This window comes from Marmota flaviventris, chromosome 10 (assembly GCF_047511675.1).
Source record: "Marmota flaviventris isolate mMarFla1 chromosome 10, mMarFla1.hap1, whole genome shotgun sequence".
NCBI lineage: Eukaryota > Metazoa > Chordata > Mammalia > Rodentia > Sciuridae > Marmota > Marmota flaviventris.
The window spans coordinates 121,912,585-121,933,309 of record NC_092507.1 but is presented as its reverse complement, the minus strand read 5'-3'; the positions used below and the strand labels follow the sequence as shown (position 1 = coordinate 121,933,309).

The following is a 20,725-nucleotide window of genomic DNA, read 5'->3' as shown; positions in this document are numbered from 1 at the left end:
AGTTATTTTCAAGGGCCCATGATTCAAAGTTGAGGATCATTGCCTTGCAGTGCTCTCATTCTCTGAATCAGGATCTAGCCTGGCTAAGGAAATGGAAGTCAGAAGTTAGAGAGAGAGTATATCCAGGGCCCAAATGGGACCCGCTGTAATGGTGCCAGAGTACTTTGGGTTTAAGTTCCCTCAGCCTAGGTGAAACCATGACTGAGATGGAGGCAAGTACGGGTGGAAGATGTGTGTGATGAGATGACTTCGTGAGGACCTGCCAAGCACAGGCAGCAGAAGGTGGGCAGAGTGAATGGATTCAGACAGCTCCCTGATTGTTCCACCATACGGCATTTTCTGAACAGCCTTTCTCTAACCTAAGAGCTTGCTGAAGTTAGAACCCAGAAAAGGAACTAGGAAGTTCAGAGCCTTCATATTTAATCACAAGAGAGTCCTTTGCTGCGAGACCGGCATTTCACATCAGTCTGCCTGATTCCTGGAGTTTCTGCTCCTCTCTGCCGTTCCTGGAGACAGAAGCTGAGCACTGGGAGAAGGGCTGAAGCCAAAATGGTAAAAACGACTCCCTGAAATAGAGTTATGGAAGGAAGGTGGGGATTAACAACAGATCTGTTGCCCTTACAAGTTTAGAATGAGTTGGGTGGAAGATGTTACCTTTGTCACAGTTTATGTCCTGCAAGTGAGAGGTCCTGTGAGAAGAGGCCAGAACAGTGAATGTGGCAGTGTGATGAGTCAGACCAACCTGAGTTCAGATGAGGTTCCCTGGTAACTAGCTCTGTGCACGAGCAACCCGAGTGACTTAACCTATTTTACCTGGAGTTGATGAACTAAGATGCCTACTTACCAGACGGGGTTGATGGGAGGGTTCAGTAAGAAAACATATAAGGCCATTTAAATGGAGGAGGCCCTAAATGAATGTTTTCTTCTCTCTGGGCGGTTTTCTTCTCTCCCACCCTGGACAGAGCTGCCATTGAACTGCCTCTATCATATCCTTGCATGTGGTCATGCCCCACAAAACCATGTGGTATACCCACTCGTGTCCCCAGTTGCAGTTGCATCCTCATTGGCACACATACCCGCCTAAGAGCGGCCTTTCCAGTCAGGTAAGAGGAGGGACTGCGCTCTGGGGCTGGGGCTCAGCGGTAGAGTGCTTGCCAGCATGTGGGAGGCACAGGGTTTGATTCTCAGCACCACATAAAAATAAATAAAAATAAAGGTTTATCCATAACCGAAAGGGTGTGTGTGTGTGTGTGTGTGTATTTTTTTTTTAAATAGGGGGCACTGGCTTGTTGGTGATTTGACAAGCTGTAGAAATGCTCATTACATTAACCTGGTCTCCTTAGCAGACTTTAACCCTTGAAGCTATCCTGGAAAAACTGGGAAAGGAGAACAGGAGTGGCGGGTGGTAGAGAGGAATACTATTCTTGAGTGATATTTTGTTTACTAGGGAGACCCTTCTCTATGCTTAGTGCCAGGCACCATTTCTGGAGCTGCATTCTAGCTGTATAGTAGCTGCTGGCCACGTGTGGTTACTGAGCACTTTTAAAGGTGGTAGTGCAACTGAAGAATGGGATTTTATATTTGTTTAATTATAACCAGTTTAAAGTTTAAAACAGATACTTGGTTCATTTATTGGAAAACAGTATGTTTGGAACAACTTGGATGTGTGAATCTACTTTTCCAGCAGTGAATTTAATGAAATTTATATACAAATATTTTTGGTAAAAAAAAAAAAAAATTAGTGATTTAATTGAAATGTGCTATGAATATAAAATATATACTGGATTTCAAAGACCAAGTATAAAAAAATAGTGTTAAGAGTTTCATCATTGATTTTTATATTGATAACATGTTGAAATAAAAATAGTTTGGTTACATTGGGTTAAATAAAATCTAGTTTTGAAATCATACTGCGTCATTTTGACTTTTTCAATGGGCCCCTAGAAAATTTGAATTTACACATGTGACTCAACTTCTTTTTCTGTTCGGCATCTCTGCTCTTGAGACTTTGGTGAGCAGCTTCTCCCTGTGCCAGACGTTCATCTGTTCCCGACTGCCCGCCCCAGGGGCCACACGGAGATTTCTCCAACAGCAGGGCTGCTTCAGCCCTTATCTGCATTGCAGAGAGGACCAGTAGACTGAGAGCCACTGGCGCCAGATTCCAAAGTCCTAATCTAATAAGCTGGGGGACGTTGTGGGGGAGGTCCCTGGGATGCTGACTGAGTTGTGCACAGTGGGGGAGTTTGGCAGGAGGACTCGGGGATACCTATTTCTCATGGATGTTGATTTCTTCAGTCACACCCCGAACTGGTGGCTTCTCACATTCACTTGTGCCCCACTGAGGAGTTGCCTGGTCTCAAGTCCAGCTCTGCCTTCTCTATAGCACTGGCTGCCCTCACCTGTCGGGGACAGTTTGAGCTGGGACTGTTGTAAGAGTGGAGTCTCCTCAGACCAAGGACAAACAGCAGCGGCTAGGAAGCTCATGATGTTCGCCTGTGGTTTGGTGTGGGGTGGGAGGGGATCCAGAGGAGGAGGGGAACTAAGGACGCTGGGCAGATGCTGCTGCAGAGCAAGCAAGGCTCCCCGGGGCCGCGTGATTCTCCCCTTGTCAGTCCCTCCTCCTGCTCCTCTCGGCTCCTTTTTGCTCCTCCCCTTCTGGTGATGCTGAGACTGTCGCCTGATCTCTTGAGTGCTCAGCATCTCTACTTTTTGGGGCTTTGCTTTGTCCTCTGTTTGAAACACTTTGTGGTAGTCAGCAGTTCCAAACCTTCCCTCCACTTCCCTGTCTGGGTGACGTCTGTCCAGAGACGGCTTCCCACTAGGGCTGTGCCAAACACGGACCAGGACTGCTACAGAAGGGAAGTGGAAAGTAACCAGGCAGGCAGATCCTGCTGCTCCTTCCCCCTCCACTTCCCACTCACTGGGCTGCCCTCCCTTGTCCCTCAGCCTAGCACCTTCTGCATTCTGGGTCTCTCTCCTTTGACAGCTTTGCATTTGCTAGTCATTTTCTAGGAGCTTCCTCTAGCTTTATCCCCACCAGTGCAGTAGGGAATCTGACACCAGAAAGACTAGAAAGGAGGGGAGGAGCTGGGTATCCTAGGCTGGGATTTTTGCACCGGGATCCCCTGGAAGTTGCCCCAGCTCCAGAGAAGGGGAGTAAAAGGGAAAGGATTGAGACCGAAAGGAGCTGGGAGCGCTGATCTTTCCAGGCTGGTAGGCCCCCTTACCCCGTATGTCAAACTGGGTTAGGTGGAGGTGAGGCCATTGGGTCACATGGTCAGTAGGCAGAAAGGGGAAGATGGGAGGAAATAGACTGAAGTAAAGAAAGTTCCAGAGATGGTGTTTTGTTTTGGCTGCGAGTGTAGTGACCTTTTAGCAGCAGGTTTAATGGTCAGACAGAGGAAGGTGTTGGCTCATGCAGACACAGCCCAGTGTGTGGTCCATCTTCCCCCATATCACACATGCATCCTCTTCTCCTCAACTTGAGGATCCTGGCCTCTAGTTCCTTACACTTACAGCCTGGGGCTGGGGTGTGATGGGGAGTAGAAAAGAAAGGGAAACTTCCTGGGTAAGGAGCAAAGACCCCAAGAAGCAAGTGGCACTTCTGAGTCTCACCTCTAAAACAATCTTGGCTATCATATCATATCAATACCATTGCAATTGGTATTGATTATTAGAGAATGTAATTGTGCGAAGAAAGCCTAGTGGTTAGAATGGCAGACTGGAACCTTGGTGGTTTTCTGCTCCACATGGGGTGGGGATGAAGGGAGGGCTGGGTGGACTACAGGGTCTATATCTACAACTCCTTGCACCCTCAGAGAAGAGATGACAGTGCTGTCCTCAGACTGGAAAGGCACGGACAGCAGCCCCTTTCTCCGGAGGCGTCACTAATTGCTGGCATGAGGCAGGTGGCGGGTTGGGGAGATCTGGGCTGCTTGGGATGAGGTTCTGGTCCAAGTGGCCTTGGTTCTGTCTTTCCCTTTGGTGTCTGAATTGGACTTGTCTGGGTCCCCTGGGTGGAAGGAAAAGTCAGAAGAGCTTGGCAGTGACCCGATTTCCCCCAGAGTTCTTATCCCCAGAGGGCCGAGGTGCCACAAAGTCGAAGGTCACATGGTGTTTGACCCGGCCCTTGCCCTTGCTCCAGAGGGCAATCAGGCCAAAGCAGAGGGTCACTGAGGTGAGGAAGGGGAGGAAGCCAACTGCCAGCACCATAGCCACACCCCTGCTGTCCAGAAAGAAAGGCCCTGGGATCCCCGGCACAGTGATGTTGGGGTCAGAGAGAGTGCCGTTTGGTGGTTCAACTTGAATTACTTCCAGCCAGGTTCTTAGGGAGTCATTCCCAGCTACGTTGCTGACCACACAGACATAGGCCCCTCTGTCCTGTAGCTGTACTGAGCGGATCTCCAGTGTCCCATCCTCTAGGACCCTGACTCTCCCTGCCCTTCCCAGCCAAGCCCCCTGAGGCCTCATCCAGGAGACAGTGGGGGCTGGGTCTCCATCTCCGGAGCAGGAAAAAACGGCGTGTCCTCCCTCCTCGGCAATGACCCACCGGGGCCCAGACTTCCGGATCAGGGCTGGTTTGCAGGTAAAATGCCCTGGAGGCAGGATGTCTGAAAACTCCCTCAGGCTCTTCCCCTGGACAGGCTGGGGGCCTGCACAGGCAGGGGGGGAAGTGCCAAAGTCCAGGCGGCTACGGAGCCTGAGCAGCCAGAGGAGGCGACAGTCACAGGTTAGGGGGTTGCCAGACAGCCTCAGAGTGACCAGTTTGTCTGGAGAAGGGAAAGCCGTCTCCTCCAGGGTCTGAAGGGCGTTATCTGCCACATCCAGCAGGTGGAAGGCTGACAAGCCGTGGAAGGCGTGGGCCTCGATGGAAGTGAGGCCGGCCCCTGAGAGTCGCAGCTCCTGGAGCCGCACCAGGGGGCTGAGCCTCCGGGCTGGGATGGCAGAGATAGGGTTCTGAGATAGATCCAGGACCCTGAGGAAGCTCAGGTGGTGCAGAGCTTGGAAGGGCACAGAGCTCAGGTTGCAGCGAGTGATGGCCAGGCTGCTCAGATTGAGCCCCGTCAGACTCCCAGGGTCCAGAGCCTCCAGAGATGGCCAGTGGTGGATCTCCAGCTCCTTTAGCTGCCCCAGCCCCCGCAGCGCCCCAGCCGGCAGCCTCTCAATATCCAGTTCCCGAAGCCTAAGGACCACTAGTGCTGGGAGCCGGGCAAGGGCCAGGCCAGGCACCATGCTGAGGTTGCAGCGCTCCAGGGTGAGGGTGCTTAACTTGGCCAGGCCTGCAAACGCCCCTGGAGCCACAAACACCAGGTGATTGTCCCCAACCTCCAGCTGCTGGAGGCTGCCTAACTCACCAAAAGCTCCATCCAGGAAGAGAACAATCTGGTTGAGGCGGAGGTCAAGCAGTGTGAGGGCAGACAGACCCGAGAAGACCCCCGGCCCCACAATTCGGAGCCGGTTGCCCTGTAGCCTCAGGGTGAGGAGGCTCTGTAGGCCATGGAAGGCCCCAGGCTCAAGGGCAGAGAGCTGGTTGTGGCTGAGGTCCAGTTCCTGCAGCAGGCCCAGTCGGGAAAGCATGCCCCGCTGAAGCCCCCACAGGCGGTTCCCACTTAGGTCCAGGAGCTCAGTGTCCAGCGGGAGTCCCCCAGGGACAGCCTCCAGTCTCCTGTGGGCACAGAGCACGGCTCGGGGCTGGGAGGTGCAGTCACAAAGGGCAGGGCAGCTACCACTGCTACCTCCAGGCAGGAGGAGCAGGAAAAGGAGGGGGTGCCACGGGGGCCAGGCTTGCTGTGGAGCTGTGGCCGCATTCATCGCCTCTTGAGTCCTAGAAGAGATGATGACATGGTCCTTTTGGGAAAGTGGCTTCAGATGATGGTGACCTGGACTTTTTCAAGCCCTCCGTATTGAAATGGGTCTGTCTTAGCATTGCCAGTAGGCAGGGTAGAGAACTAGGAAGAATTCTGTCTGGTACACCACCTCCTGGGGCTTCCTGGGACTCCTCTTTGGGGAATCTCCCCCCCCCCCCATCCCAGGCCTGGCTAACCAGCTCCGTGCTCCTGTAACTACCTCGTGAAACCCTAGTCAACCTGTTTTCGGGGGGGGGGGGGAGTTTTATTGGAATGGGACAGGCAGCAGAAGAGAAGTAACTCTGAGTCTTTCTATAATGATTTCTCCCTGTGTCTGTAAGGTCCAGGAATAACTTAGCTCCCTTCTCCCTGATGTCTGCTCCCCAAGTGCTGCTCTCCCTCTCAGCCTACCCTTGCTGTCCCATGTCATGTATGGCTTTGCCCAGGGCTCAAGGAAAACACATCCTTGGCCAGATCTGACTGGAGAAAGGTCCTCACCTCAGCTGTCACCCCAGGCTCTGCCCCTTGTCTCTGTACCCGTCCAGCCTGGCCCAGGGCCTGAAGTCTGGACTAGGAGATCCAGTCTCCCCAGGATGCCTGTGTGGATGACAGCCAGCTGTACATTATCCGTGACCCAGGGTGCAGGGGGCACTCTATGGGGGAGCTGGGAATCTCTGACCAACCCTTCCTCTCCTGCAAAGGCTGCCCAGGGTGTGAACGGTTTGGTCCTCACTTTTCTCTTATAACCCTCCTTCTTCTTTTTTTAATACCAGGGACTGAATCCAGGGACACTTAACCACTAAACACATACCCAGCCCTTTCTTATTTTTTTATTTTGAGACAGGGTCTCACTATGTTGCTTCAGGCCTTACTAAATTGCTGAGTCTGGCTTTGAATTTGTGATCCTCCTGCCTCAGCCTCCTGAGCTGTTGGGATTACAGGCATGTGCCACTGGGCCCAGCTCTTATAACCCTTCTTAATAGTGTTTTGATTCTAGTCTGTGTGTGAATCTAAGAGACAGCCACTTGTCCCCTCTGGCCTGCGCTAAGATGGACTGTGATTCCGGGAGGCACAGATCAGGGAGGAGAGAGAGCATCTGACCTGATGCTGTGGGGTGGGGAGAAGAGGAGCCCTTAGCTGGCACAGCAGACATCTGGGGTTCTGGGTACCAGGAGCCTGGGCAATATCAGGAAGATGGTGACTGTCATGGATCACCCGAGGCTGTCTGAGGTGATAGAGAAAAAGAGGTCTTTAGTGGCTGTCTCAATTTGCCCTGTTGGATACAACAGGGACCCCGAGGGAGGGAAAGTGTTGGAGTTGGGAAGGGGCGGCTGATGTGATAGTGGCAAGAGCCACGGATTCTCCTGGAGGCAGCACCCTGGCTGCAGGTCCTGATCACCTCTGGGCTTCGAGCTTCAGGCTTTCTGGGTCCTGTGGGGTCAGCTCTCTGCTTTGTGCCCTATTTTCTCCCAAGTGGAACACAGGACAGTGTGACTTCTTCCCCCTCCTTTCCATTCTGCACCCTCCGCCAGCAGGGTCATCCCAGAGGCTATCATTTATCCACCCCAGCATTAGACTTGACGGGGTGCAAAAACAGCAGGGGAACGCAGGGCACTATTCGGAGGCTTGGAGGATGGAAAAGAATGGCAAGGGGCAAAGGCTGCTAGCGGCCTCCTCTGCCCTTACCCTAACCTAACAGGTATCTGGCATGCCGAGAGTTCTCCAGGGACAGGGATGCCCAGCCTCCCCCCTTCTTCCTGTGCTTGTTCTGGGAAGTCCACCTGACAGCTAGCTCTTCATCACTGTCGCTGCAACTCCTGCTCATCCTTTTTGCTCTGCATTCAGCAAAAGTGCAATGGAGCATGGAACCCAGCCTCCCTCCTTTCCGTTCTCGTGGGTTTCCTCTTAGTCCCCCAACCTGTGTGGGCCAGGGGCTGGGGGACCTGGAGCCAGACTCTTTTATTTATAAGGTGGCTAATTTAACCACAAACTTGCCCAGCTCCATGGGTACGGGACTGGCTTCCAGCCACTTTGCCGGAGGAGATAGGTGTCGGGCCATTTCTTTCTCTCCTTCAACGGGGTGGGGGGCGTCCTCCTGGCCCCGTGTGGGTTCAGAGACACATGTGGACATGAGTGTCCTCTTTAAAGCTCACCTGACTGAGGCATAGGGTCCTGTGTGGGGAGGGAACTCCTGGGGGAAAGATTTCTGGAATATCCACACTGACCATGGGGGGATATTCTGCCCAGGGGTAGAGGGATCTCTGGGGAGAAAATGGAGGAGGTCTCCAGGGAGTCCTTCCACCTAGGGGCACCCGGAAATTTTAGTTTGCCCGTGAAAGTCCTGTGGTGGCAGGAGCAAGGGTTGGCGGGGGTGGGGGGGGGTGGGGGGGGGTGGGGTACGATCCTCTTCCATTGACAGGCTCCCCGGTTTGGCTTTGTCTCTGAGAATGTTACGGAAAAGGGCAGCTGCCGTTTGGGACAGAGGGCAGGGGCACTTACCGGAGACGCTGGAGGGTGGCATCAAGTTGGACACTGCATCTGCCCGGGGCTGGGGGCCCCGTCCCATTCGAGCTGCACCTGGGGCCACTGCACTTCCCGTCTGTGCCTCGCTCCCCACTCCCGCCGCCCGCCCGCCTGCCACCGCCACAGCCGCTGCTGCTGTTGCCACCGCTGCTGCTACCGCTGTGGTCCTTGCTGCCAAGACACAGGGAGAGAAAAGAGCCAGGAAGCATTTCTCCTTTTTTTTTTTTCCCTCCTCTCTCTCCCTTTTTTTAAATCAGGCGAGAATGAGTCTGCAGCAACCCTGTTGGTGCAAAATAAATAAATAAAGCCACCAGGGAGGTCTGCAGCAAGCGGCCACTACAGGATGTCAGTGGAGGAAAGGAGCCAGGGGGAGGCTCTGTGCCAGGGACGGGTCTGCAAGAGAGGCAGCCGGGTGGCACAAAGGGTCTCTCTGACATCCCGATTCCTCTCCAGGGAGCTCGGGAGCTCCCCCCGCTAACGCTAACCAGCTTCCAGAGAATTGCCTTTTGGTCTCCCAGATGCAGAGCGATTCTGTGCAACCTCTAAATCTAAACAGCCCCCGTGGGTGGGCATCACGTATGGAAAAGTTCTCACCCCACTACATTCCCTGTGGAGCTTAGCTTGAGGCACCTTGGGTGGAAGTACCTGAGGATTGGCTCAGGAGCCTCCGCGGGGGGTACTGCTCAGCCTGGGGGTGATGGGGGCTAGAATTCTCCTGATGACAGTGTGCAGACTGGACACAGAATGAGGCCAGCGAGCAGGCACATAGGTAGTCATCTTGAAGACGCCCTCCGTCCTGACACACACACACACTTGCCTTTCAAATCATTTTATAGAGAACAGTACAGGTTGGGGTTTATATCTACCCAGCCAAGTCCCTCCCCTGAGAGGAAAAAAAAAATCCTCCCATCACCTGTTTTTTAGTTCTCCCAGGAGGGTCCACCGCTATTTCTGAAGCAAAGGAAATTCTGGGACAAGGTCACAACAGAGAACCAGGTCCCTGGTTCTTCCTGGTAGACTCGGTGGCAGCCAGTCACAGAGCCATGGGATGGCATCACCTTCTTTTTTTCATGGGGAAAGTAGTCCCTGGCCAAGGAAGTCCCCCTCTCCCCAGTGTCTGTCTCTTTTCATCCCCAGCCTTTTTCTATTTTTTGAAACAGGGTCTCACTAAGTTGCTGAGACTGGCCTTGAACTGGGGATTCTTATGCCCCGGCCTCCTGCGTAGCTGACATTGCGGGCATTCTCTACCACTCCTGGCCTCTTGGCAGCTCTTGTGATAGAAGATAGTTGGAGCTAGGTGGGAATTTGGACCACTCCAGGTGTAAGATTGGTGGGCTGGATCACCACGGAAATGTCCCAGGATCCTACCAGACTGAGACTCTTTCTGAGGTCCCTAGGTTTCTCTGAGCTGTGACCTCAGGATGAGAGAGAGTGTGTCAGACCAAAGGTGCCAATAGAACTGCATGACTGCAAGTTTAGTTCACATGTATTTTGCTTGTGTGTGAATGTGTGTCTCTGAACAGACTCCTACAGTTTATATTTAAAGTGCGCATAAAAGGGTTCTTCTTGACCTCTGTATCTCGACCTGAGGCTATTGGCGTCCACTGTGTTACCCTCCCTTCACACCCAAATCCCGTGACAATTATCCCCCTCCCTCCACCCCCTTCCCATTCTTATTTTTTTTGTTTTTGTTTTTTTGTGGTTTTTTTTTTTTTTTGGTACCAGGGATTGAACTCTACTGAGCCACATCCCCAGCCCTATTTTGTAGTTTATTAAGAGACAGGGTCTCACTAAGTTGTTTAGCGTCTCGCCATTGCCGAGGCTGGCTTTGAACTTGTGATCCTCCTGCCTCATCCTCCCGAGCCTCTAGGATCACAGGCGTGTGCCCCTGTGCCCAGCATTGTATTCAGGTTATTTAGATCGCAGGAAAAGGGCAGGGTGCCCAACAACTTCTTTGCTGAACTGAGAGGAAGAAAGAAGGCAGAAAATTTAAGGGTCCAGATTCATGTTATCTACAGGTCCTTCTGGGCTCTTGCCACTAAGTCTCTGAGCTTGATCCATCTCCCCCAGCCGAAGCTCACGGGGAAATGCAATGAGGTATTTCAAAGGCCTATTCTTAGCTTCTGAGCCCAGAGTTGAGTTCTTCTCATCCAGGGCGCCCTGGATTCCCTGTTTTCTCGAGGACACTTTGGTCTTCCTAGAGGTCCTTATATCCCGTCCACCCCATACTCCCAGAAGACGGGTGGAGGGGGTGGGAAATGGGACAGAACAGGGCCAAGGCTGGAGACGGGGTTCTTCCACCTCCCGCCTCTGGCTGGTGACCCACTGCCAGGTAAATCTGGGGGTAGAAAATCAGTCTCAGTATTTGCTCATTCCCAGAGAATTGCTGGGGACCGCCCTCCAGAGACATGGGGAGAGAAAGACTGAGAGTGGACCCAGGTCCGTCGGGGGCGGGGGCTAGCAGAGGCTGAAGGGAGAGGAAAGGCATCCTTGTTCAGGTCACTCGGACAGCCCTTCGGGGGACTCGGTTTCAGTGCTGAAGAGCTCCTTGTAGAGGGGGGGGAAAGCAGCTTGGACCACGATGGGGTGGAGGTGCTGGAAGACCTGCAGCTTCTCCACGTGCTGGCTGCACAGGCTCCGGAGCTTCCCCTTGGGTGGCAGCTGAGGGGGGAAAAGAGGGAAGGAGGTCAGTGCTCGCAGGTCCCCAGAGCGAACCTCACCCTTCCCAGGACAAGGTGTCACTCCTGGGTTTCCTCTTACGCGTTGGCACTTTTGGATCCGTCAAATCTCTTTGATAGAAGTGACAAAGTTATAAGTGGGGCACCAGGCACAGGCCTCTCATCCCAGCCCCTGGGGAGGCTGAGTTTAAAGCGTCATGAGTTCTCTGTCGGCCTCAGCAGTTTAGTGAGACCCTATCTCAGAATGGAAAAGTCAAAAGGGCTGGGGATGGGGCTCAGTGGGTTCAATTCCTAGTACTAGAAAATAAAAGAAAATAAAAGCCTCGGAAAATAAAAGGTCAGTGACAGCTGATGAGACCACTGAATGTTTTCTGGGTGCAGCCCCCAAACTGAGTTCCTGCTACTCATAAAATCAACTTTGGTTCTTGTTGTTCCTGTCATCTGCACCCCTTTCTGACTCTTTTGCTTAACTAATTCTTACTTTCAAGCATCACCCCTACACCGCTCCCTGCCCGCCTCAGGAGTTCCCTGATTCTCCTCTGTCTGGGTTGAACACCCTTCCTCTGGGCTTTCCTCAGGTACTTACCTCATTGTAGGAAAAGGATCCAATTTGTCTGCCTTCCTGTATCGCGTAGAAGTTAACTAGGTTCTACCGTCTGTCTCTCTGCGTGCTCTGTACCTGTCATGACTCTTTGGCTCATGGCAAATGCTCAATAGTTCTTTGTTTGAAATAAAAAGACTTCTAAGCAGGTGCCCGATGCTGCAGGTAGTAGAGCAACCCTGGCACCCCTCAGCCAAGGGATGATGAAGAAGGCACAGAAGCCCACAAGGAGACAGAGGCAGGGAGACCTTCAGAAAAAGGCTGAAAACACCGTTTATCTCCTGCGGGCTCCTGGGTGCAGGGGTGCAGTGCACACCTGTGATTTTAACAGCTCAGGAGGCTGAGGCAGGAGGATTGCAAGTTCAAAGCTAGCCTCAGCATCTTAGCAAGGCCCTGAGCAACTTAGTGAGACCCTGACTCAAAGTAAAAAATAAAAAGGGGCTGGATGAATGTTTTCTGTGATATAAAGAGGCTGATTCAGAGTGGGACAGGGAGAGGGAGCATGGGAGGAACAGATGAACTCTAGATAGGGCAGAGGGGTGGGAGGGGCAGGGAGGGGGCGTGGGGTAATTAATGATGGTGGAATGTGCTGGTCATCGTTATCAAAGTACATGTATGGAGACACGAATTGGTGTGAATATACTATGCATACAACCAGAAATATGAAAAAATGTGCTCTAGATGTGTAATAAGAATTGTAATGCATTCTGCTGTCATATATAAATTTTAAAAAAAGGGGACTGGAGATTTAGCTCAGTGGTAAAGCACCCTTGGGTCCAACCCCCAGTACCAAAACAAAACAAAACAAAACCCAAAAAACAAACAAAAAAACAAACCAAACCTCTCCAGCCATCACCTGCCCCTGCTAGCTGACCTTTCTGCCTGGGAAGGTGACGGGGAAGAGGCAGCCTGGAATCCCTCTGACTTGTGAATTCACTGTCTTTGGGTGTTTACTGCTGTGCTCTGAGTTTGGGCTATTACAATAGCTTCGTTCACTCAACAAATATTTTTTGAGAAACTCTGAATCTGTGCTAGGTGCTATGATGGACTCAGGTGACTCATGTGTATGATATAAAATCTCTACTTTTATTCCATTTCCATATAAGTGAGGGAATCAGAAAAAAGATCAGTGATGTGGCCACACAACAACATTTTGGGAAAAACAGCGAACCACGGGCGTTACTGTGGTCCCACAGGACTGTAAGGGTTAGTGGCTCTATCAGTAATTACACTCAACAGAGAAACCAGGGAAGGAAGGATGCGTGTGGGAGCACACTCCTGTTGTGAAGCAACCCAGGAGTGTACGTCCTGTGTTGCTAAGTTCTTTAAAGACAACTAAGCAGCTGGGGTTGTAGCTGGGTGGAAGAGCACTTGCCTACACGCACAAGGCCCCGGGTTCAAGTCCCAGTACCACAAAACAAACCAACCACAATGACCAAAGCTAAACTAAATCAAAGCAGGGTGAAGAGCAGAGGGCTTCTTTAGAGGAGAACTTGGTTAGGGAAACCTCCCTGGAGTGAAGGGAGGTAACTGGGGGAAGAACCTTCTGGACCATGCCAACGGCAGGCACCAATGCCCTGAGATACAGCTGATCTGGACGTGCTCTCGGAACAGCAGGGAGGCCAGGTGGTTGAACAGTGGTGAGGGGCAGTGGGAGGTCGAGTGAGCAAAGAAGACAGTGTTATGTCATGAAGCCAGTGGGCCATGACACAGACGCGCCATCTGAATCTCAGACCCAGGAGGGTTGGGAACAGGAGTGGGATGTGATGGGATCTTGTCCTTAAAAAGGCCACCGTGGATGCTGAGTGGGTTCTGTGTGGCATTACAGGGCAGGTGAGGGTGGCACAGCGGTCCAGTTAGGTGACCTCTCTAACAGTCCAAGTGACACAGAAGTCATTTCTGTGTCCTTAGCACCTAGCACTGAGCCTGATACGTAACAGAGGCCCACTTGAAGGATTACATAAACGGTTCCTTCCACTGGGTTCCAAAGTAAATTCTCTAAATAACAGCTGATCACATCATCTCTCTATCCTTTGGGGCTCCCATTGCATAGAAACCAAGCCTTAACTCTTTCATATGGCCCTAAGAAGTCCTCTGATTTTCTTCTGACTTAATCCTTAGACTTACTTTCTGTGAGTCTTGTGCCTCATCATTCAATCCTGATCTCACACATTAGTAAAAGGATATCTTGAGTCATTCTCCTTTGTTTTATTTATTTATTTATTTTTGCAACACTGGGGATGGATCCCAGGGGCATTCTACCACTGAGCTACATTCCCAGCCCCTTTTAAAATTATTTTCAAATTTTTGAGGCAGGGTCTCACTGAACTGCCGAGGCTGGCCTTGAGCTTGCCATCCTCTTGCCTCAGTCTCCCAGGTGGGTTGGATCCCAGGCATGTGCCACCGTGCCTGGCCGCATCCTCAATTTGCTCATATTATTCCCTAGCCCTGGGACGCCTGCCCCGTCCTCTCAGACCTCTGCTAAAACCCTCTCTCTGTCATGACCTTCTCTGGAAGCACTTATGATCCCCTCCTTTGACCCTTAAATCGTTTTTATTCTCTATTCTAGGCGCTCATATTTTCCTCAAAATCATTTATAGTAATTTATTGGGGGCATAGGGACGTCCTGGAAAGAGCACTAGGGGTTAAATCTTGCACTTACGGCTTAATGAATGATATAAACAAGTCACTGAAGTCTCTTTATTGCTACAGGGAGACTTTAACACCTGTCCTATCGACTGGGTTGCTGAGAGGATGACAGAATAGACCAGGAAAGCGCTTTGTTACATCACAGATCACGTTCTGTTCTATACTAGAGTCATATCAGAAGGTCCAGGAGCCTCTTCGTACCAGATCAGGCTGTCTTGGCAGGAGCAAGAACAGCATCTCTGCATCTTTCCACGGTGCCTGGTAAAGCAGGTGCGGTAAGTGTTGGCTATATTAAACTGAATTGCTCCCTGGAGGTGCCTCCCAGTTCCAGGCTCCCTAACTTTCCATCTCTGTGCACACACAAGTCGCTGCTCGACCCCTCAGTTCCCACGGCTGTTGCAAGCTCTCTGACACAACATGGCACTCGAGCACACTCTCCTCTGCACCCGCAGACCCTGGCCCTGATGTCACCAGCTCTGATGTCACAGATCTGGCCCAGGGCCTGGCCTCTTCTACCCCAGGGACTGCGCCTACCTTTGCCAGGATGCCTTGGCGATGAGTCTTGCAGAGATGGTGATGAAAGGCCAGCTCCAGATTGTACTGCAGCTGTTCTACTTTCCTTTTGTCTTGGAGCCCTGGCCGATCTGAAGGAGGGGATAGGACCGGAGCGAGAACAGAGAGAACATGGACATTCACTTCCAGCAAAAGGGCGTGTTGTACCTTTTGGATATCTACTGGAGAGAGGCCATCTTATCTGAGTGTGTGTGTGTGTGTGTGTGTGTGTGTGTGTGTGTTGGGACCTTGGGCTTGGCTAGTTGTCTCCAAGAGAAACTGGGGAGAGAGGAAAGGAATGGGAACTTCTCACCTCCTAATTCCCAGCTACCTTCTCTTGGGTTACCTGGCATTTCCCATGGCCCATTAAATGTTAGGCACCAGGATTCGACCTGGGAGCTATGGAAGGGTTGGAAGAGGGCTCCCTGCCCCCAGACAAGAATGGTTCCAGATAGGAGATAGCCTTTCTGAAGCCACTTGGGCCCACCCAGGGCCTCTGCAGCCATCTGTGGCTAACTTCAACACCCAAACCACGTTTTGCCCCACTTCCTTAAAATATCCAGCCGTCACCTTTAAAGTTTTATCTCTAGTTCCAGGAGCATGTTTAGGTCCCTACTTACTGGCAGAGCCAGAAGACTGATATTGTTGATCTGCAAACTCAGGTTAGCAAGCCAGACCCACTTCCCCGGGTTCTTGGAACGCTTAGCATTCAGCTGGCTCAGCCCAGCCCTCTCCAGCCCAGTGGAGTGGATATCCAGAGTCCCGCCTTGCAGGCATACCGTCTCCAAATGAATTCACACAGAACAGTGATTCTCAACCTGGTGGCCTGGGGTGGGCTGTTAAAAATTTGGGTGCACCCCGGATCAATTGCACTGGAATCTCTGGAAGTGGAATCCAGGCACCAATAGACTTTTAAAGTTCCCCAGGTGGTTCCAATGTGTGCTACAGCGGAACCTCTGACCTACACCGACAGCCAGATTGATTTCTACATGGAAGGGGCTCCTCTCCTCTCAGCTTCACTGCTCCCCATTTCTGCAGCCCCACCCTGTGCTGCTCCCGTGCTCCTCCGAGGCACCACTAAATCTTCAGTTTAACTCATTTTATTTGATAGCCCTATTGAGCAGGCTCGTTCTGCGATTTCAAGCAATCTCCCAGACTTCGCCACATCAGAAGGCCCGGGCTCCTCCGTGTCTGCTGTGCCTATACCACCTAAGAGTCCCTTCCCCAAGCCTGGTGGCACTCACTGGCATTGATGAGAACAAGGGCTGTGTAGAGGGCAATCTCGTCCTCAGAAAAGCGCAAGGCACTGAGGGAGTGGGAGAAGTCAAAGATGGAGCTGATGAGCTCGCTGCAGCCTGATGGAAGGAAAATGAGAGAATGAGAGAGGTGGGGGAGACTGTGGTGCCCAGGACGACGCCCTCTGGGTGTTTGGGGGGCACGCGGCAGTCGACCCTGCAAAGAGGGTGCCCGAGTCACAAAACTCTGAATGGGGTTGGCATGAGAATCCTCTCTCTCATTTCCCCCTGCCCCTCACCCAAGGCTCGGAACAGCTCCACGCCACCGTATTTGCCTTCAAAAAAGACTGTGTGGTTCTCAGCATTGTAGGCTCGGCACATCCTGACCAACACGACTTCCATTGCTCCTGGAGGGGGGAGGACAGTGGACAGGCAGCACCAAGCAAAGCTGGGAATCCGTCTCTGACACCCTCAGGGTCCTGATCTCCTTAGGCCACCTCCCTCTGCGTTGGCCCTGTCCCCCCTCCCCTGGGATGGCCAACCCATCTGCACACCTGCTTTCAGCAGGACGATCTGGTCATTCTGGCAGAGTTCCATAAAGCCTGAGAGCCTCTTGGCGAACTCCACCACATACTGAATGGCCTCAGTGAGACGGTGGGCACAGTGCTCCCACATCTCCCACATCGACTGCAGGGGGAGGGAGATCTGGCTGTAGCCCTCGGTGGAACATGGCGACTGACCCTCCCAAACCTCTGCCCTCCCTGCCAAGGATTCTGAACTCCCTAAGGATTGCACCACCCAGGGGCATCCTACCACTGAGCTGTACCCCTAGCCTGTTTTATTTTGACACAGGTTCTCACTAAATTGCTAGGCTGGCCTTGAACTTGTGATCCTCCTGCCTCAGCCTCCTGAGTCCCTGGGATTACAGGTGTGTGCCACCGTGCCCAGCTAACACTGGCATTTTAAAAAGCCTATTCTTAGCAAAAATGCACTTAGGGGTCAATTCCCGTCAGCCAGTCACACTTACTAAGCACCCACCAGCTCCTGGCGCTGCTATTGGGGGGAAATAAAAAAATGTATGAGATAGAGCTCTATCCTCAGACAATCTGCATTTTGTCGAGTTCCCCCCCAATCCAAAAAAGGACATAATCAAGGTCTTGATAACCTAGAGAAGCAAATGTGAAGTGCCAAACGAGTGCTTTTAGAGCAGGCGGTATTGTCAGAGTGTAACAGAAAAGATAACATCAACTCTGATGCCTGATGAATCCGAATTTGACTTTGGCTTTACCGCTTGTGATCTTGAATAAGTCTATTAACCTCTCTGAACTCAGTGTCCTAGTTTGTTAAAAATATTAATAAACGTTGCAGGTGCAGTGATTCGCTCCTCCAGCAACTCAGGAGGCTGAGGCAGGAGAATTCCAAGTTGAGGCCAGCCCCAGCAACTTAGTGAGACCCTGCCCCAAAATAAAAAAGGGTTGGGGATGTGGCTCAGTGGTTAGACACTGCTGGGTTCGATCCCCAGTGCGAAGGGAGTGGGGGCACAAAGGAATAAAGGCCACCCTCACAGTCTGACAGTTGGAAGGGTCGAAGGTAATCTGTGTGAGGCATTTAGCACAATGCTTGGCAGAAAAGGGGGTGTTTAACCATCAGTCCTCAGGCTTCTGATTATCGTTGCTACCAACAGAGGGGCAAGAAGGAGCACGTGAAGGTGGGTGGTGGAGGAGGTTCAGTTGAAACTGCGTGAAATTTTGATAGGCAGGGGCCAGGGAAAAGCTCTGAGTCATCATCCGCCAAGTTTTAGACGGACGTGTAGACGCACACCCGCAGTTAAAAGCGGCACGCACACTTGCTGGGCAGCCTGTGTCTCTCTGCAATTCCCTGCCTACCCCCCCCCCCCCACCCCGGGTGCGCAGGTAGCCATCTCTGGACCCTCAGGTCTCCTGGCCTCACCTTCCTCTGGTAGCTGGTCACCTCCTCCCTGGAGAAGAGGCTGGTGCGCTGCCGCAGCAGGTCCTCCAGCCGTAGCTGGCAGGTCTCTCGATAGGACTTACAGACATTCTGTGCCAAGTGCTCTGGGGCAAGAAGAAGGCACACTTGATGTCAGCCAGTCCTTCCCCGGCCCACACAAGGACGCTTCCCTCTCTGCCTCCTGCCTTGAACCCCCACTCCCTGGCGCTCATGTTTGGTCGACAGGGCTCCCGGCAGAAGCTCCTCCCTGGTCCTCACCACCCCCCGGTCTCCGCAGCTGCTCACCTATCTCCGTCAGGGAGGCATATGGTGCCTCTGGGATGCTGTGGAAACTGGGGCTGTAGTAGCCATCTGGACCCTGTCCTGGTTCCCCAAGCCCAGGATGCCTGGGTCCCTCAAAACGAAGTCCGCATCTGCCAGGGGCCAGCTGGCTGCTTGTGCTGTAGATGCCCTCTCCGCCCTCCGCCTTGCCCTGCTCTGGGCTGTACTCAAGGTGGAAGGAGGCCCCGCTGAGCTCTGCCTTGACCAAGTGGTTGGAATACGATGGCCCAGAGCCAGAGGCTCTCAGGAGGCCAGGGGGACAGGCGGAGGCCTCAGGCAGGTCAGGTGAAGCGCCAAGAGGCAGCTGTCCATCCGGGATCCCCGAGGTGTAGGTGAGGGCATCCGCTCCACGACCCCCTGCTGGAGGGGTCTTGGTCACTTGTTCCCGTTGCTGCTGCTGCTGCTGCAGTTGCTTCTGCACTTCTGCGTGGAGGCTGTCCCTCTGTTTCTTGGACATGCGGCCGAACTTGACGGCTGGAGGAAGTACAGGGACCGGGAGTTTAGGAGGCAGAAGACGCTATTCACGGAGGAGTCAACAGGCACCGGGTTATCATCGGATGGACCTGGCGCTTCCCGATCCCAAGCTCAGCTCTCCAGCCTTGCACTCCCTTTTGGGAACCGAGGCTCAAGGCTCCTCCCACCCCCTGACTCCTGTCCCTCTCAGAATCTGTCCTGGCTGCCAATTCCATCCCCCCAACTACATCTTCTAAGTTGTAAACCAGTTTCACATAATGGCAGAATTTAAGCCGTGGGCCTTGGCTGGGGATTCTGGCCTCCTGAGATTGGGGCTGGGGGGGCATCAAGAAGAGAGGGCCTCAGGTTGTAATCGGGGTCAGCTCGCTATCTGTGAGGGCCAGAGGAAGAAGAGGGCTGAGAACACAGGTCTCCCTGTGGTCAGGCTGCAGGCTCCCTGGTGACCTAGATACTCACCACAGCCCAACCCGGCTCCGTGGCTGGCTTCTGAACATCCTCTTCTGCTCTCTCTTTCCTGCCTTTTCACTCCCCCCACCCCTCCCAGGTGTGGGGGCACAGCCCCTTGCCCCGCCTGCCCCTTGCACCCCTGCATGTTTCCTTTCTTTCACTTTGTTATTTTGAGCACTGAAAAGTGCTGACAGGCTCCTTCTGGCTCCCCATCGTCTGATGCACCCCCTGACCCCACCCTGGGCTTTCTCCGAGTGGGGGCATGAGGGGGACCCGCAAGCTGCTGTGGTGAGGAGGGTGGATCAAGCCCTAGGAACACAGTACCGCCCACCATGCCCCTGCTTCTAGGTCATTCTCAGGCTCTGGTCCTGTTCCAGCCACAGTCCTGTGTCCTAGGATAGGAACGGAGAGGGACTGTGGAGGGCGCCGGGCAGGCCAGCCCGGCTCCGGGGACCTCACCGTCTCGGGACATGCCCAGCGCCAGGCACTTCTGCAGGCGGCAGTGTTGGCATCGGTTGCGGCTGGCGCGGTCGATGGGGCAGTTCTGCTGCCGGGAGCAGGAGTAGGCCACGTTGCACTGCTGGCTCCGGCGGAAGAAGCCCTGGGGAAGGAGGGGGGGCCCGACTTCTCATCCTGGCCAGCTCTGTCCTAGGGGCTTCCAGCCGCAAACACTGGCTCCTGCTTTTCCCCACCCCCGGACGTACCCGCCTTTCTCGCCTCCATTTCTTCGTGTTAATTGTTATTTGTGCTGCAATCACTTCCCCAGCTTAAGAGGATGCCCTCCAGGGCTCAGGGCCGCCAAGGAAGCACCACTAAGGACACCTTTAAGCCCCTTGCCCTCCATCCCTGAAGAGAGTCTGTGTGCGTGTGTGTTGATCCGTCCGCCTACGACTCACCTTGCACCCCTCGCAGGTGATGACCCCGTAGTGGATCCCCGACGACTTGTCCCCACAGATTTTGCAAGGGATTACTTCAATTTGTGCTGGAAGAGAGAAAGAAGGAGGTCAGCGCAGGAGTCTTGCTGCTCTCCTCCACCACGGAGCCGGGCTGCGGCTCGGTGCCCCCCTGACTTCTCCAGCCAGCTCCTGCTCACGCCTCGCAAAGTGGAAGGAGAAGCCAAGAGGCAAATGCTTCTCAGCAAAGGGCCCGAAGGGGCTTCTTTTGTTTCACAGAGGAGAGGCTTGGAGGGGGCAGCTGGGGGAGTCGGATCAGCATCATAGAGGCCGACAGAGCAGCTGCAGGGAAGCCACCTGCTCAGCCCGTAAAGTCGAGCAGCTCGGGTTGCCCCTCTTGCCGTGGGCCAAGGAGACTCACTGCCTCGCAGCACCTGCTTCCCGCGCGCGCGCGCGCGAGGGGCTTCCTTTGTGCTTCCCTCCCCCACTGGGGCTTGGCCCCCATGACAGAGTGTGGGGCATGGCAGGAAGATGTGTG

At 53.3% G+C, this 20,725-nt stretch overlaps 2 protein-coding genes across 7 annotated transcripts in view; both read right to left on the bottom strand.

Moving 5' to 3' along the window:
- Window positions 1-2,965: 2,965 nt before the first annotated feature.
- Lingo4 (leucine rich repeat and Ig domain containing 4) lies at window positions 2,966-9,092 on the bottom strand. Of its 4 annotated transcripts, none has more exons than XM_071618418.1 (3): window positions 8,346-8,423; window positions 6,948-7,071; window positions 2,966-5,824 (listed from the first exon to the last, which is right to left on the bottom strand). In XM_071618418.1, the coding sequence occupies exon 3, from the start codon at window positions 5,809-5,811 to the stop codon at window positions 4,030-4,032; it is 1,782 nt and encodes a 593-aa protein (XP_071474519.1). In that variant the 5' UTR covers window positions 5,812-5,824; window positions 6,948-7,071; window positions 8,346-8,423; the 3' UTR covers window positions 2,966-4,029. The 4 variants fall into 4 exon arrangements, with proteins under 4 accessions (XP_071474519.1, XP_071474520.1, XP_071474521.1 ...); XM_071618419.1 differs by lacking the exon at window positions 6,948-7,071 and adding an exon at window positions 6,345-6,443 and having other exon boundaries at window positions 8,346-8,410; XM_071618420.1 differs by lacking the exon at window positions 8,346-8,423 and adding an exon at window positions 6,345-6,443 and having other exon boundaries at window positions 6,948-7,001.
- Window positions 9,093-10,357: 1,265 nt separating this feature from the next.
- Window positions 10,358-20,725, bottom strand: part of Rorc (RAR related orphan receptor C) — a 22,927-nt gene continuing 12,559 nt past the window's right edge. The window contains exons 3-11 of one of the 3 annotated variants that reach the window (XM_071618421.1): window positions 20,191-20,276; window positions 19,754-19,895; window positions 18,338-18,847; window positions 18,035-18,156; window positions 16,639-16,771; window positions 16,384-16,491; window positions 16,094-16,204; window positions 14,832-14,941; window positions 10,358-11,030 (exon numbers count right to left, since the gene is read on the bottom strand). In XM_071618421.1, coding sequence (XP_071474522.1) covers window positions 10,869-11,030; window positions 14,832-14,941; window positions 16,094-16,204; window positions 16,384-16,491; window positions 16,639-16,771; window positions 18,035-18,156; window positions 18,338-18,847; window positions 19,754-19,895; window positions 20,191-20,276 — 1,484 coding nt within the window. In that variant the 3' untranslated portion in view covers window positions 10,358-10,868. Of the gene's footprint in view, window positions 11,031-13,659; window positions 14,556-14,831; window positions 14,942-16,093; window positions 16,205-16,383; window positions 16,492-16,638; window positions 16,772-18,034; window positions 18,157-18,337; window positions 18,848-19,753; window positions 19,896-20,190; window positions 20,277-20,725 lie in introns of those variants that run through there. The other 2 variants (XM_071618422.1, XM_071618423.1) reach the window with 2 other exon arrangements.